The following is a 14,485-nucleotide window of genomic DNA, read 5'->3' as shown; positions in this document are numbered from 1 at the left end:
CATGTGCTATTCTTTTGTACTCATCCATAGCAATTCGTTTCATGTTTTTGCAGGATTGCTTTTTGATTTTCAGGTCATTAAAGAGCTCCTGATGGAGCCTTTTACAATTTTTCTTCTCTTTCCTTTGCATCAGGATAGTTTGCTGTTGTACTTTTAATATTGTCTCTTTGAGAAACTGCCAGCTCTCCTGGCAAGTTCCCAGCACAGAAAAGTGCTCCTTTTTTGCCTCTCAAAGTTAATCAATAGCAATAAGACAGAAGTGCCCCAGGGATACTTACCTGAAGTAGCCCATATTTGTCTAGCACGGTAGGCTAGCATTTCAGTGTTATTGCAGTGAAAATTAAGACACCACCACCTTAGACATAATGCAGACAATGTATTTATAGAGCTAATGTTTCCATGACTCTTTAAAACTAATTTTAGCATTTAAAAAAAAAGTTGCTGGCTAGTTCACTGTTAGATCATGGTCCGTGTTCCTTTCTCCACCACTCCTCCCAAATTCATCATCATCAGCATTGTTTTGGGTTTATTTTATTGTATTAGATTGATTTATAAAGTAATGAAAAAGCTTGAAATTTCCCCTAACTTTCTGTACAGATGAGACTATTGCAAAGGCTTAACACAACTTCAGGAGAAGGAATTCAAGAAATACACTGTATCCTTTTGTAGATGTGGATCTGGTTTCCATTTTTGGATAGTTTATATCAGGGGTCGGCAACCTACGGCACGTGTGCCAAACACGGCACGCGAGCCGATTCTGAGTGGCACGCTGCTGCCCACTGAGAGGAGGAGGAGGAGGGGTGGAGGGGCCGGCATGCACCACGCTGTGGGAAGAAACGGGGGAGGGGGAAGCTTGGCTGCCGCAGGATCAAGCTTTTGCCTCTTGCCCCTGCAGGGGAGAGCGGTGGGGGGGGGGTCCTGGCCCCCCGCCCCACTCAGCCCCCCCGCCCACCGCTCTCCCCTGCGGGGGCACGAGGCAGAAGCTTGGACCTGCGGCAGCCAAGCTTCCCTCCTCCCCCGCTTCTTCGCACAACGTGGTGCATTCCGGCCCCTCCTCCTCCTGCCCCCAGAGGAGCAGAGCCGAGCGGCAGCGTGCTCGCTGCTTCCTAGAGCAGGCAGAGAGAGGTAGGGACGGGCCTGAGGGAAGGGGGTAGAACAGGTCATATCCCTCCCAGCCCGCAGGGGGCTGGGAGCACCCCCACGAGCTGAGCACCCCAGCCTTCTGCCCTGCACCTCCCCACCCCAACACACACCCATCCCTCTGCCCTGCACCCCCACAGCCCCAGCCCTCTGCCCTGACCTCGAGTTGCCCCCAACACCCAGCCTTCTGCCCTGCATCTCCACACACACCCCAGCCCTCTGCCCTGAACCCCCCCAACACCCAGGCTTTTGCCCTGCACCTCCACACCCCCCAGCCCTCTGCCCTGACCTCGAGTCCCCCCCCCAACACCCAGCCTTCTGCCCTGCACGTCCACACACCCCAGCCCTCTGCCCTGACCTCGAGTCCCCCCCAACACCTAGCCCTCTGCCCTGAACCCCCCACCCAGCGGGCTGAGCAGGCTGGCGGCGTAAGATCAGCATTTTAATTTAATTTTAAATGAAGCTTCTTAAACATTTTGAAAACCTTGTTTACTTTACATACAACAATAGTTTAGTTATATAATATACACTTAGAGAGAGACCCCTTCTAAAAAAACGTTAAAATGTATTACCGGCACGCGAAACCTTAAATTAAAGTGAATAAATGAAGACTCGGCACACCACTTCTGAAAGGTTGCCCACCCCTGGTTTATATAGTGAAATAGCGCACCTTGGGCGTTGGGCACTTGATAAATGTAAATAACACAAACTTGTGATAATTCTTCACTTATGCCCATGTTACCCCATTAAGTGTAGTGGTTTGCATGGGTGTAGCTAAGGGCAGAATTTGGTTCAAAGTTCATAAGTAGTGAATGGTGAGAATGACAGATCACTTGAAGGTCCTGCCTTCATTTACAGGGTAGCAGGTGGGAGGGAAGAGCTGGGTCGACCAAAACAAAACCGTTACTATCAGCTCAATTTTTAAAAGGAGATTTTAGCTTGTAGAATACTTCCAATTTCTTGTTGTTTTTTTATCTTTTATGTTTGCCTGTGCTGGGATCAGAAAACAATAAACAGCATAGACTGCAACTGCAGGTTTCAGAAAAGTCTTCCTTATATAACAGGGGTGAAATTGAGCAAGCCTTTAGAGGAAGTATTTGATATTTGTAATGGTCTATCTATGTTTGGTGCCTGTAGTAACACTCTTAAGGAAATGAAACCTTCATTAATATTAGAGTAGTGCTTCTGTAGTGGAACAGTTCTTTGTAACCTCATAGACGTTAAGGCCAGAAGGGACCATTATGATCCTCTAGTCTGACCTCCTGGACATTGCAGGCCACAGAACTTCACCCACCCTCTCCTGTAATAGACCATAATCTCTGGCTGAGTTATTGAAGTCCTCAAATCGTGATTTAAAGACTACAGAGCATTCTGTACATTTACACTAGTTTAAACCTGCAAGTGACTCGTGCTGCAGAGGAAGGCAAAAAACTCCCAGGGTCTCTGCCAGTCTGACCTGGGAGGGAAATTACTTCCTGACCCCAAATATGGTAATCAGTTAGACCTGAGCATGTTGGCAAGACCCAGCAACCAGACACCTGAGAGAGAATTCTCTGTAATAACTCAGAGCCTTTCCTATCTAGTGTCCCATCACAGGCCATTGGAAATATTTGCTGCTAGCAGTCGCAGATCAGTTACATGCCACTGTAGGCAGTTCCATCATACCATCCTTTCCATAAACTTATCAAGCTCAGTCTTGAAGCCAGTTAGGTTTTTTGCCCCCACTACTCCCCTTGGAAGGCTGTTCCAGATTAATCTGAGAAACATGCTTACTTTGTGGGGAGTAATAAATTACAAACCACTGGCTTGGCAGTTACTTCTGTAACTTTCCAGGCATATACAATAATGGTGAAGCTTACTTTATGCATAATGGTACTATATAGTAAGATGTTCTCAACCTCCATGGAAAAAACTCCCCTATAATAGAATTGCAATTTACATGTTGTAATGCATGAAAAATTTGTAGTGAAATCAGATTGGAAGTTTGTTGTAAGAAGGTTCTCCTATCACTGTAGGTTGATTGATTGGATTTTTTTTAATGGGATGCTATCATATTATCTTGTGAGGTATGGAACGGCTGCCGTAAGAGGAGAGATTAATAAGACTGGGACTTTTCAGCTTGGAAAATAGATGACTAAGGGGAGATACGATTGAGGTCTATAAAATCATGACTGGTGTGGAGAAAGTAAATAAGGAAGTGTTATTTACTCCTTCTTATAACACAAGAACTAGGGGTCACCAAATGAAATTAATAGGTAGCAGGTTTAAAACAAACAAAAGGAAGTATTTCTTCACACAACGCACAGTCAACCTGTGGAACTCTTTGCCAGAGGATGTTGTGAAGGCCAAGGGTTCAAAAAAGAATTAGATAAATTCATGGAGGATAGGTCCATGAATGGCTATTAGCCAGGATGGGCAGGGATGGTGTCCCTTGCTTCTGTTTGCCAGAAGCTGGGAATGAGTGACAGGGAAAGGTTCACTTGATGATTCCCTGTTCTGTTCATTCCCTCTGGGGCACCTGGCATTTGCCATTGTCAGAAGACAGGATACTGGGCTAGATGGACCTTTGTTCTGACCCAGTATGTCCGTTCTTATGTTTGTATGTTATGGTCTTATGAGGGCTGACAGAATCACAGCACAAGCTGAGCAGGGTCAAGCCAGGTCACTGTCTGGTTGGGAGTCTTAAGATTTGTCTACATGGTGCATTAGTCTGCACTAAAGGGGTTTAAATTGTAGTGTGCACCAGCGTGTTGCACACTAACAGGCTTGCATGGATCCTACTGGCGCATACTAAAAGTTTCCTGGTGCACACTAATGAAGTCTTGTTTTGTGACTACATTAACAGTATAATTTACATCCCACTGGTGCAGACTAATGCACCATGTAGACAAGCCCTTAGACACTGCAGGATTTGGTCGTGTTAATTTACAAAGTGCCATTCTTCCATCTGAGTTAGGTAGGACTTTACGGGTGTAGTGGATGCATCTAAAATGTGATTTTGACCAGTTGAGGCTACTGAAGGTCTCACAGCACTTTTCATAAGAGTTATTGTGTTAACTGAAAATTTGGCCAGGACACTGAGGTTAAGGTAATTATAGTACATTCTGTCTACCTAAACTCCCACTGCAGTTCTGATTTGGTATGATAGTCTTCTTCACTTCTTGTCTTGAATGTTACTGTATAGCTCGGCTGTGCTTGTTTAAATAATTGTAGTGTTTCATCAGAGAGTTGTTTTCATTCCATTTGTGATTGAAGCGGTATTTGAAAAGAGTTTTCAAAGTTCATTCCTTTTAAATAAAAGGTACTATTTAAAATTTCAGATCATTATTTGATTACAGGGCATATGATGAAAGAATAAAGGAAATGCCAGTTTAACAGGTTGAATTCTCTTAATACTGCTGTGACTGTAATCCTATTTAAGTGTAAAATTCAATTTTTTAAATACTTTCCATTGTTGAATTAAAGGTAGAAATTCATAATGACTAAATTAATTAAAAATGCGTTAAGTTTTGGAACTGAGTTCCCTATAATGCTAGGAATTTGGGTTTACTTTGGTTCCAAATGCCCAATATTAAACAAAACAGGTTGTACAGAATTTTAGAAATATTCTCCAGAGAAAAGCATTAATTACTACTACAAAGTTAGGGCTTTGTATAGAGGACAAATAAAACATCTGATAGTGTGAGGGATATTAAGTTCTTCCCACACCCATTTTATTATCTGGCATATAAACAGCAACGGTGGGTTCTGGACTAACAAATGAAGAGACTGGAAGTCAGATTACTGTCCCACAGACTTCTGTGACCTTTGTCAAGTCACATAACTTGCTTGTGCCTCTTCACCTATCATTAATGAAGTTTGACACTCACTTGCCAAGTGTGTTTGGAACAGATCAAATGTGTAAATTACTATTGTTTCACTTACTCTTTTGTTATGACCTTTGCTTTCCCAATACATTCTGTGTGACCCACCTGACTGATATCTTGAAGCTATTTCTGACTCTGCAGTCAATAGGGCTGACAATCAACTTCAAATAACACAACGTTAAGAGTGCCTGGGAGCTGAAGGCTTGTAAAATGGTAAGGTTTAAACCTTACCATACGAAATATGTTTGCCAACAGCTTTAAAACACGATACAGCAAGAGTACTCTGTGCCAGTCGTTTTGAATGGTAGGATTCATCATGTTCCTAAATATTGGTATCTAACATGTTAGAAAGCAGCATTTCTAGCACTTGTTTCACTCACTGCAGCCTCTTAAAATCCTCAGGAGATTTGATTACGCTGTTGCTAGCATTTGCATGGAAACGACTGCTGGATTTGAAGACAAAGACCAGGCCGCTTTAAAGAGTTATACAAAGTGAGGGGCGGGAGGGGGGGGGGGAAGAGAAGGAAGGGAGGCTTCTTTTATGAACTTGTTTTGCTTTTGATGTAACTGGGCCCATTCTCCTCTGCTACATGGAGTGGCTCTGAGCTGAGAAAAAAAAATAGGCAGCTGCTGCACAGTATATGCTTGGAACCATCGAGAAGGCCTTTTGGGAGCCTGGGATGACTCTGTCATCCCAAGCTGTCATGTCAAGGGGAGAGAGTAGAACCTCTAAAATAGACTTTTGAATGTTATGGGGACAGAGGAACTGAACAGCAAGAGAAGGTGGGAGCATGGAAACAAGAATGCCTGTAACCTCTTCACTCCAGTTCTGACACTTGCTATGCCTGATACATCATTGTAGGCAAATTCCATGAACTCTAGTAACCTCATTGAGAGGATATTGGGGAATGAAAATTACTCCTTTCTCTGGTCTCAGATATTCTATATTCAGTCCTGGACCAGTGCCAAACAGCACTTCTAGTGGAAAGTGACAACCCAAGTGACCTTCAAGTATAGTGGTGCAGGCCTTGAATTAGTTACACCTCAGAGCTTTAGTCCTTCAAGATTTCTGGACTGGCTACACCCAGCAGGAAACATGATTCCTAAAGACTGGCAATACTTCATTATTGTGAAAGCGGTGGCTTTGTAGACCACAGTTTATGAACCATTTCCATATGTCACTAGAAAACTGAAGACTCCAGCATTCATTTATTGTGCTCATTCATGACCAAACAAGTCATGAGATATTGGACCTTAAGATTTCAACATTCTGATTGCTATCTGGCCCACGCTTTTATTGTCCTACTTAAAATGACTTTTTGTTTTTAAACCACTGATATTCCACAAACAGAGCCTTGGAAAGCTCTGATTTCATGTTGCTCACATTGGTTTCTGCTTCTAGCAATTCTCAGCATTACAGCTCTTAAACCGCTCTATTAGAGTGGAAGAAAAGCCAAGATGGTAATTGGAGTGGCATTTTAAGATTGGATATCTCTCCATCTGCTAGTGTAAGTAACCAGTTGGCAGAGCAGTATGAAACTTTCAGTACCCATGAGTGTTTCCAAGAAGTGGCCCTGGGCCAGTGACCAGAAGAAAATTTTAGCCCCTGGACACACACACTGATTGGACAGCATGTTATGTGTACACAATGGAAGATCCATAAAAGCAGGTAGCTAAACATTACTTCATATAGCTAAATCACAAGTACAATATGACAAGTTGAGAATAATCACTGGACTGCTTTTGCCAGTTACTCTATAAATGTCACGGCACAATCTTTGGCCAATTGGATCTTTGCCCCATGTTAGAAGTAATGTATTTAAATAGATGCCCATTTCCATTGGCTGCTGTAGGGGGTGGGATGGGTGAAGGGGAGGGTCTTTACTAATCTAGGATTCAGGATTAGCATTTACTATGCAGTGGGTGGTGCTTTATTGGTATATTTAATAATAGTCAATTATTGTAGGTGATTTGATGGATTCAGTTTGTTTGGCAATGGCCACTTGCTGCATATTTTCAAGGTGTTAAATGTGCGTTGCTAAGATTTCCTAGTCAGTTTAGGCTCTCTAGTTTTGTTCAGTGACAGGAACATAATATTTTTTTTTTTTTATTGTTTGCAGTGTATGTGTGATAGACTCTGAACTAAGGAAGAATTCAGAGATTAGCAGTGTGCTGTTTCCTTGGCAAGATAGAATGGCCATTTTTTCCCCTGTGACTTCTGCGTTGTATTATGTATTATTCTTGCATCCGAAGAAGTGGGTATTCACCCAGGAAAGCTCATGCTCCTATACGTCTGTTAGTCTATAAGGTGCCACAGGACTCCTTGCTGCTTTTACAGATCCACACTAACACGGCTACCCCTTTGATACCAGAATAAACCAGTTAGTCTAACATTAATCCAAGGCATAATCATGGGTCAGCTGATATGGGAGGCAAACAGAAAAGAACTGAAGAATTGTTCTTTCAATAGTTGCAGAATTGAAAAAGTTCAGCAAAAAGCTACAAGAACAATCCATGGTCTGGTAACTTGCCGTATGGTAAGAGATAAGCTGAATCTATTTAGCTTATCAAAAGGAAGGTTAAGTGGTGACTTGATCACACTCTGTGGGTACATCCACACAGGGATAAAAAATCTGCAGCTGGCCCAGGTCAGCTGACTCGGGCTTGCAGGGCTCGGATTCTGGGCTGAAGAATTGCTATGTAGATGTTCGGGCTTAAGTGGGAACTTGAGCTCTGGGGTCCTATATGGGTGTAGGGTCCCAGAGCTCAAGTGCCAGACCAAGCCTGAATGTCTACACAGCAGTTTTTAGCCCCACAAACCAGAGTAGGCTGATCTGGGCCAGCCTGGCCATGCCGCAGGTCTTTTATCTCTGTGTAGACATACCCTATAGGTACCTATGTAGGGAGAGGATTTCTTTTACTAAAGGGCTCTGTAATATGGTGGACAAAGACATGAAATAATCTCATGCTGGGAAGCTTTCCAAATTTAGACTAGAAATAAGTTATAGATGAGGTAATTATTGGAACAGCTCACTTGGGGATATTGTGAATTTTCTGTCACTCAGAGTTTTAAAATCAAATTGGATATTGTTTAAAAACATGCTTTGGCTCAACCAGAAGTTTATAGATTTGCAGATTTTTAAGGCTGGAAGGGACCATTGTGATCATCTAGTCTGACCTGGATTGCTGGTACCAGAGGCTCAGTGGTGTGGGGATCTTGAGGAGCCACAAGGTGCCGGAAGGAAGATACTGGACCCCTGAGATTTAGACACACCCCAGAAACAACTTCATTTATGGTCTGAGCCTTTTTCCCTTTTCCCCTCTTTGCCTTCAGACTATTTACATGTCAGGAGGCAGCGCTTCGTCAGCCCTTAAGGCTCTAGCTTAATAGCAGGTGCAGATGGATCGAGGCTGGATTTTCCCCGGGGGTTCTGGGCCCACTGGCAATCCAGTGCTGGGAAGGAGGGAAGCTATCTCCATTTTGAGCTAGGACTCTAGAGTGGAGCAAATGCTGAGGCCCTAAATTCCTACTATTCCCTGGTTCCTGCTGACCATCCCTATTCCCTGCAAGGAGCCAGTAGTGGGAGAGTAGGCTGCACAGAGAGTAGAGGCAGGGATGAGCTAGCCTGAAGCTCATAGCAGCTCTGTACAGGGTTGTGGGACCAACAGATGAAAAGAGTTGGCCAGGCAGTGTAAGGCTGTTGGCTGGATGGGTGTTGGGTGAGTTTCTGCTGATCTACACTGAGGACAGTTCTTACTTCTTTCTGGAAAGGGAGTGGGGCAGGAAGGAGGGCTTGTGTGGGATGAGAGGAGGTTATGGAGACTGAGGTATTGAAGAGGACAGTATTCTCAGTACCTTAGTACAGAGCAGCGAGGAACAACTGCAGTTCTCTAAAGGCCTGGATGCTGTCAGCTGGTTTCCTTGAGGAGGAACCTTAGGCCTCCCCCTCTCTGACTTGAGGCTGGTACTCTGCTCTGGGCCCCTGGTTTTCTCCCTTCTGTTGTGCAGGCCTGCTAGTCTTTGGACTCTGCAAAGGGCAGTTATCAATAAGAAGGGGAACTGCTGGCAGCTCAGGCAGGGCCGGCTCTAACTTTTTTGCCCAACATTGGCCACCCCTTATAAGGTGCCACCCAAGCACGTGCTTGGTCGGCTGGTGCCTGGAGCCGGCCCTGAGCTCAGGAGACTGCTTCCCTCTCTGCGATTCAAAGCTCTCCCTTGGATTACTTTGTTCTCTGACTCTCTTTGTTGGGCAGCAGGGTCAGGGTCCACTCTTTAAAGTAAACAATCCATAGCATTTGAATCAGTGGAACTCTATGGATGAGTGAGACAAGCAGGATTTGGCCCTGCCACATAGGCAGAGCTAGAATTAGAACTCCTGAATTTCTGGCTTCCAGTCACATGCTCAGCCTACTATTAGGTGCACTGCTCCTGCTTCTCTTCCCCAAAGTTCATTGGTCCTCTGTTAAATCCCTTTAACAAGCAAACCTCAGCAGGGGGTGAATGCCACAACTATTCCTGTGCAGGTGATATAGCAGCTAGCTATGGGTGACTTGGCTTCCTTGCTGGCTTTGTTTTGTTTGGCTCTAGTAAACAATTTTTTAAAAAAAATTCCAGATAATATGAATAAAATTAAGCCTCTTTCATTACTTACTGCTAATATATCGCCTTAAGATTTAAAGTGCTTTATGAAGGTTTTATTATTTTAGTAACATCTGTTCTGCCTCCCCTCAGCTACGTGAACAGTTGTGAACTATTGCATGCCTTTGTTGATTTGATATCTTCCCCCCCCACCTTTCCTTTTCCCTACAATATTTGTCAGTAATGAGACTCAAACACTTGACCTTCTTACTGTATGTTTGTGTTTGCATTTCTTGGAAGGGAAGTTTATGACCAAACCATTCCCAAGCAGAATTTCTAGAGCCCTGCATTTTTTGTTTCCCCCCTTTTTGCATATATCCTTTAAGCCTAGCTGGGGGGGTTACAATAAGAACAGTATCTGGAAATTCTGCTCCTGAATAACTGCATAATCTGCACTCTTGGGTTGCATAGCGGAGCAAAACCATAGCGTAGGAGCATATCACAAACCCAGCTTGCATAACTAGGCACAATGGATAGCTTGTTCTCTGCTCAGTGGAGGCCTGTCTCTACTTTATATTGTTTTGAGGAAGATGGTGTTAAGGTAAGAGAAGTTTCCCTTGCAGTTCCCTGCATTTTGTCCCAAGACAGAAATCCAAAGATCTAATGGAAAACTTTTTAAATTATTCTTTTATTTTCTTTACTTTAATAGGATGTTTCCATTGTCTTTAGCGGGACTTAGATAAGGCCCATAAAGAAACACTGTCACACTAGTTGATTTATCTTTGTTTCAAAGAAGAAAAATCCCTTTGGGGGTGGGGGAACTACACATGATGTGAATAATCTATTGTTACTGAGGCCCCAAGTTTTCCAAGATGACAAGGAATTCACCCCTGCTGCAGAATTAGGCTCTGAATTCCAATTCTGCCATTTAAATGATCTTTCATGAAGTTATATCTTGGGGCCTAAACAGGTTTACAGGTTTTTTTGTTTGTTTGGTGGGGGCTTTTTTCCTTTCAGAGTGTACGTTTGAATCATTTACCATAAAGGTATTTGGATTAACCTTGGTTAATTTAGAAGAAAAAATCAAAGTGTTATTGATAAACTTGTAATGTTAAGGCTCGCTCTTTTTCTCTTGCAGTGGAATCTGGTATGTGATGATGACTGGAAAGCTCCCTTAACTGCCTCCTTGTTTTTTGTGGGTGTACTGGTTGGATCCTTTATATCAGGACAGCTCTCAGACAAGTAAAGTATATACACCAAAACTTCTAGCTCTCTATCTGATTTTCTAAAAACACACTTCAAAAATGAAATGAGCCAGTGGTGAATGCCTGACCTGTTCAAACTGTAGCAAAGTTGATATACTCTTGGGTTGGGCCTACACTGATGAGAAATGGTCACCAAAAACACTATGGTTGTAGCGCTGATACTAACAACGAGAGCACTAACGTGTATTGACTGCTGGCATTTTTACCCCAGACAACCTAATCTCATTGTAGACAGAGCCTTAGCCTAGCATAAAGTCAGCTACCCTAATCAAAGCAAAATATTATTTGGAGGCTTATTTTTGTCTGTATTTCAAGTCTATCTTTTTGCAGCCACAAATGAAAACAGGCACAAACAATTGTTGGGTAGGTTACATAGCACTCAGACCTCTCACTGCCTGATGTGTTGTGGGAAAATTACAAGCTGCTACTGAAAAAAATCAGGCTCATGTTGTACCATTTGATTTAATGTGGACTATCTCTTGTTATGGGTACTTAGGAAAACATGTTTGCAGTTTTTCTGGCTCAGTTCAATAACTCCCTTTGTACAAGCTTTTATAGATTCTGTTGTACCCTATATGTCAAATTCAAGGTCTAAGTCCAGTGGTTTGTGTTTGTGGAAGCTAGAAAACACAAATACTGTTCAACAATCTCTAATAAAGTGGCTTATTGACCCAGCTACTAGAACCATGGGCTGTCTTGCTGATCAGCACCAGGGTGAAAACAAAATGGAAGCATTCTTGTATTTCAAAAATCTGGGTTTTTTCAGTGTCTTGCATTTCAAACTGAGGTCTAATGTGCAATACATTATGTGGCATCTACCTGGTTTCCAGTGAAATCATGTGACACCCTTCTACTTTTCTGATTTAATAGTAGTACTCATACATGTTTAACATCTGGTCTTTTGGGGCCAAATCCTGAATTTCTTCCTCAGATAAAGCACCTGCAAAGATTTAATAGTTTACTTGAGTAAGGTATTTAGAATCCATCCCTCTCCTCTTACAACAGGGAGGGACTTCTGTTGCAGGACTGTTTAGGAGTGTTCCATCATGCACTATTAGGGTATGTATATGCTACGATAAAACCCCGCTGCACCAAGTCTCAGAGCCTGGGTCAGCTGACGCGGCTCATGGGGCTTGGAGTGCAGGGTTAAAAATAGCAGTGTAGGCCTTTGGACTTGGGCTGGAGTCCAGGCTCTGAGACCCTCCCCCCTTGTGGTGTCTTAGGGTATGTCTACACTGCAGTTAGACACCCACGGCTGGCCCGGACCACCTGACTCGGGTTAAGGGGTTGTTTAACTGCAGTATAGATGTTCTGGCTCGGGCTGGAGACCAGGCTCTGGAACCTTCCCACATCATAGGGTCCAAGATCCCAGGCTCCAGCCTGGGCCACAACATCTACACCACAGTTAAACAGCCGTTTATCCCGAGTCCCCTGAGCCTTAGTCAGCTGGCATGGGCCAGATGGGTTTTTAACTGCAGTGTAGACATGCCCTCAGAGTCCAGGCTCCAGCGCAAGCCTGAACATCTACACTGCAATTTTATAGCCCTGCAGCTTGAGTCCTGTGAGCCTGAGTCAGCTGATCTGGGCCATCCACAGCCCTGCTGTGTTCTCTTTTATTGCAGTGTAGACATACCTTTAGGTTATGACAATCCTGAAGCTAGATTCAGCTGTCTTGCTACCTTAATGATTCCTGAGGAAACATTGCTAAGGAGTCCAGAAACAACCATTGGGATAGGTACAGACTGTCTCTTCCAAATGCTAATGTGATCCTTGTACCGAAGCAGGCATGATGGACAGCCACACGCTGTCCCAGGAGAGACTGGTTTGGCATAGTTTTGCTCCCAGAGGATTTTTCCCTTATGATATGTTTTACACTCTAGCGCCATCTAGCAGTGTGCCTCAGAAACAGGATTGCACACATGATGGAATCTGCCTTCCTTCTACAGAGCAGGCAGGCAGTAATCTGAGAGGCAAGAATAAATGGTGAAATAGCAGTTCAGAATGGATTGGTGAGGAAAGGCTTTTTTCTGGTTCATCTGTGCATCCTTATCCCTCCAATCTATCGAAGTCTTATACTGCAGTTACATTGTGGTATCTGGGCACCATTGTTGTCACTCTTGATCAAGTTTAATTTTGAAGTAGGGTTACATGAAATCTGTGATGCAGGGAACCCTGCATCAAAGTGGGAAGCTAAGGCAACTGCTGATATTTAGATAACTAGGCCAGAATGTGCATGTTGTTAAGGTCAAAGTTTGCCAAGAGGCTGGGGCTAAAACTCCCATTCCTGTAATAAGTACCAAAGGGCATGTAGTGCCGGATTCTGACACCATTACATTGACTGGTACTCTGCTCCATGAATAGTCCCATTGGAAATCAATTAGGTTACTGTAGCAGCACGGCGACTCACCCCTGCAGCGCCTCCCGCTGGTCATCCGGGAATTAGCTCTTTCCAGCACACAGCACCCTCTGCTAGCCAGTGTCTCGCTGTCTGCTGGCCCCGTGTCCCTCCCGGACCCTGGTGCCCTTTTATCTGGGGTGCTGCCCCCCTGGCAATACCCCCACACTCTGCCTCTGGGTCTCCCCTCTCTGTGGAACCCCCAACCCTCTAATCCCCACCTTGCCTCAGTCTGGGCTACTGCCAGTCATCATCAAGCCCCCGCTCCCTGGGGCGGACTGCAGTGTAAAAGCCACTCATCATAGGCACGGGGGGGGTTGGACCAGCTGCCTTCCTCTACCACCCAGTACCTCTATGAACCTAGGACCAGGCCCTGCAGCCTGGGGAGTTGCCAGCCTGGAGCTCCTTCACTCCCAGTACCCTTTCTGCAGGCAGCTAGGCCCTGCTCCCTCCAAGACTGGAGAGAGCCTTTCTGAGCTCCTGGCTCCCAGACTTTTTATACGGGCCAGCTTTGGCCTGATTGGGGCGTGACCACAGCTGTGGCTGTTTCCCCAATCAGCCGAGGCTTGCTGCTTTCCTAGCAGCAGCCCTCTCCCAGGGCTGATTTCAAGCCCTTCAGGGCAGGAGCGGGTGACCACCCCGCTACAGTTACTCACAGAGCAAGGTATTGCTCAGTGTAACTGAGTATGGTTTGCAGAATTGGGGCCCTTAATGACTATAGATTGGCACGGGGCCAGAGTTTTTCTCCTTAGAAGACTCCACTTCTCTGCCTTATGTTTATTGTCCCACTCTGGGGCATGGAAGAAAGCACTCCTTTTGAGTCACTGACACCTCATCTTTTGCATTCTAGCGATAATTCACTTTCTAGGTGTTTGCACTTGTCCACACCCATTCCATCATCCCTGAAGAGAGAACCTCCCACCACATCCTCAGAGAAATCTCTTAAGGTACATCTACACCACAGCTGGTAGCATGCTTCCCAGTGTGGAAAGAAAGACACGTGTTAGATCTGCTCAAGCTAGCATGCTAAAAATGGTGGTGTGGCCATGGCAGCACAGGCAGCAACTTGGGCTAGTGGCCTGAGTACAATCACATCTGTTGCCGGGGTTCTCGCCCAAGACGACGCAACCACACTGTTATTTTTAGCAGTGAGCAGAGCTAGCATGTGCCTGTCTACCCGTTCTGAGAAGCATGCTCCTAGCTGCAGTGTAGACATACCCCGATTGCAGCGCTTAAGATA

At 44.6% G+C, this 14,485-nt stretch overlaps 1 protein-coding gene across 1 annotated transcript in view; it reads left to right on the top strand.

Annotated features, from left to right (window-relative positions):
• The window catches only part of LOC135882583 (organic cation/carnitine transporter 2-like), a 38,129-nt gene that overhangs the window by 7,135 nt on the left and 16,509 nt on the right, over window positions 1-14,485 (top strand). The window contains exon 2 of the mRNA XM_065409534.1: window positions 10,724-10,827. Within this exon, the coding sequence (XP_065265606.1) occupies window positions 10,724-10,827 (104 nt within the window). The remainder of the gene's footprint in view (window positions 1-10,723; window positions 10,828-14,485) is intronic.

Source organism: Emys orbicularis, chromosome 8 (assembly GCF_028017835.1).
Source record: "Emys orbicularis isolate rEmyOrb1 chromosome 8, rEmyOrb1.hap1, whole genome shotgun sequence".
Lineage (NCBI taxonomy): Eukaryota > Metazoa > Chordata > Testudines > Emydidae > Emys > Emys orbicularis.
The sequence above is the reverse complement of the archived record's forward strand: the minus strand, read 5'-3'. Positions and strand labels throughout refer to the sequence as shown.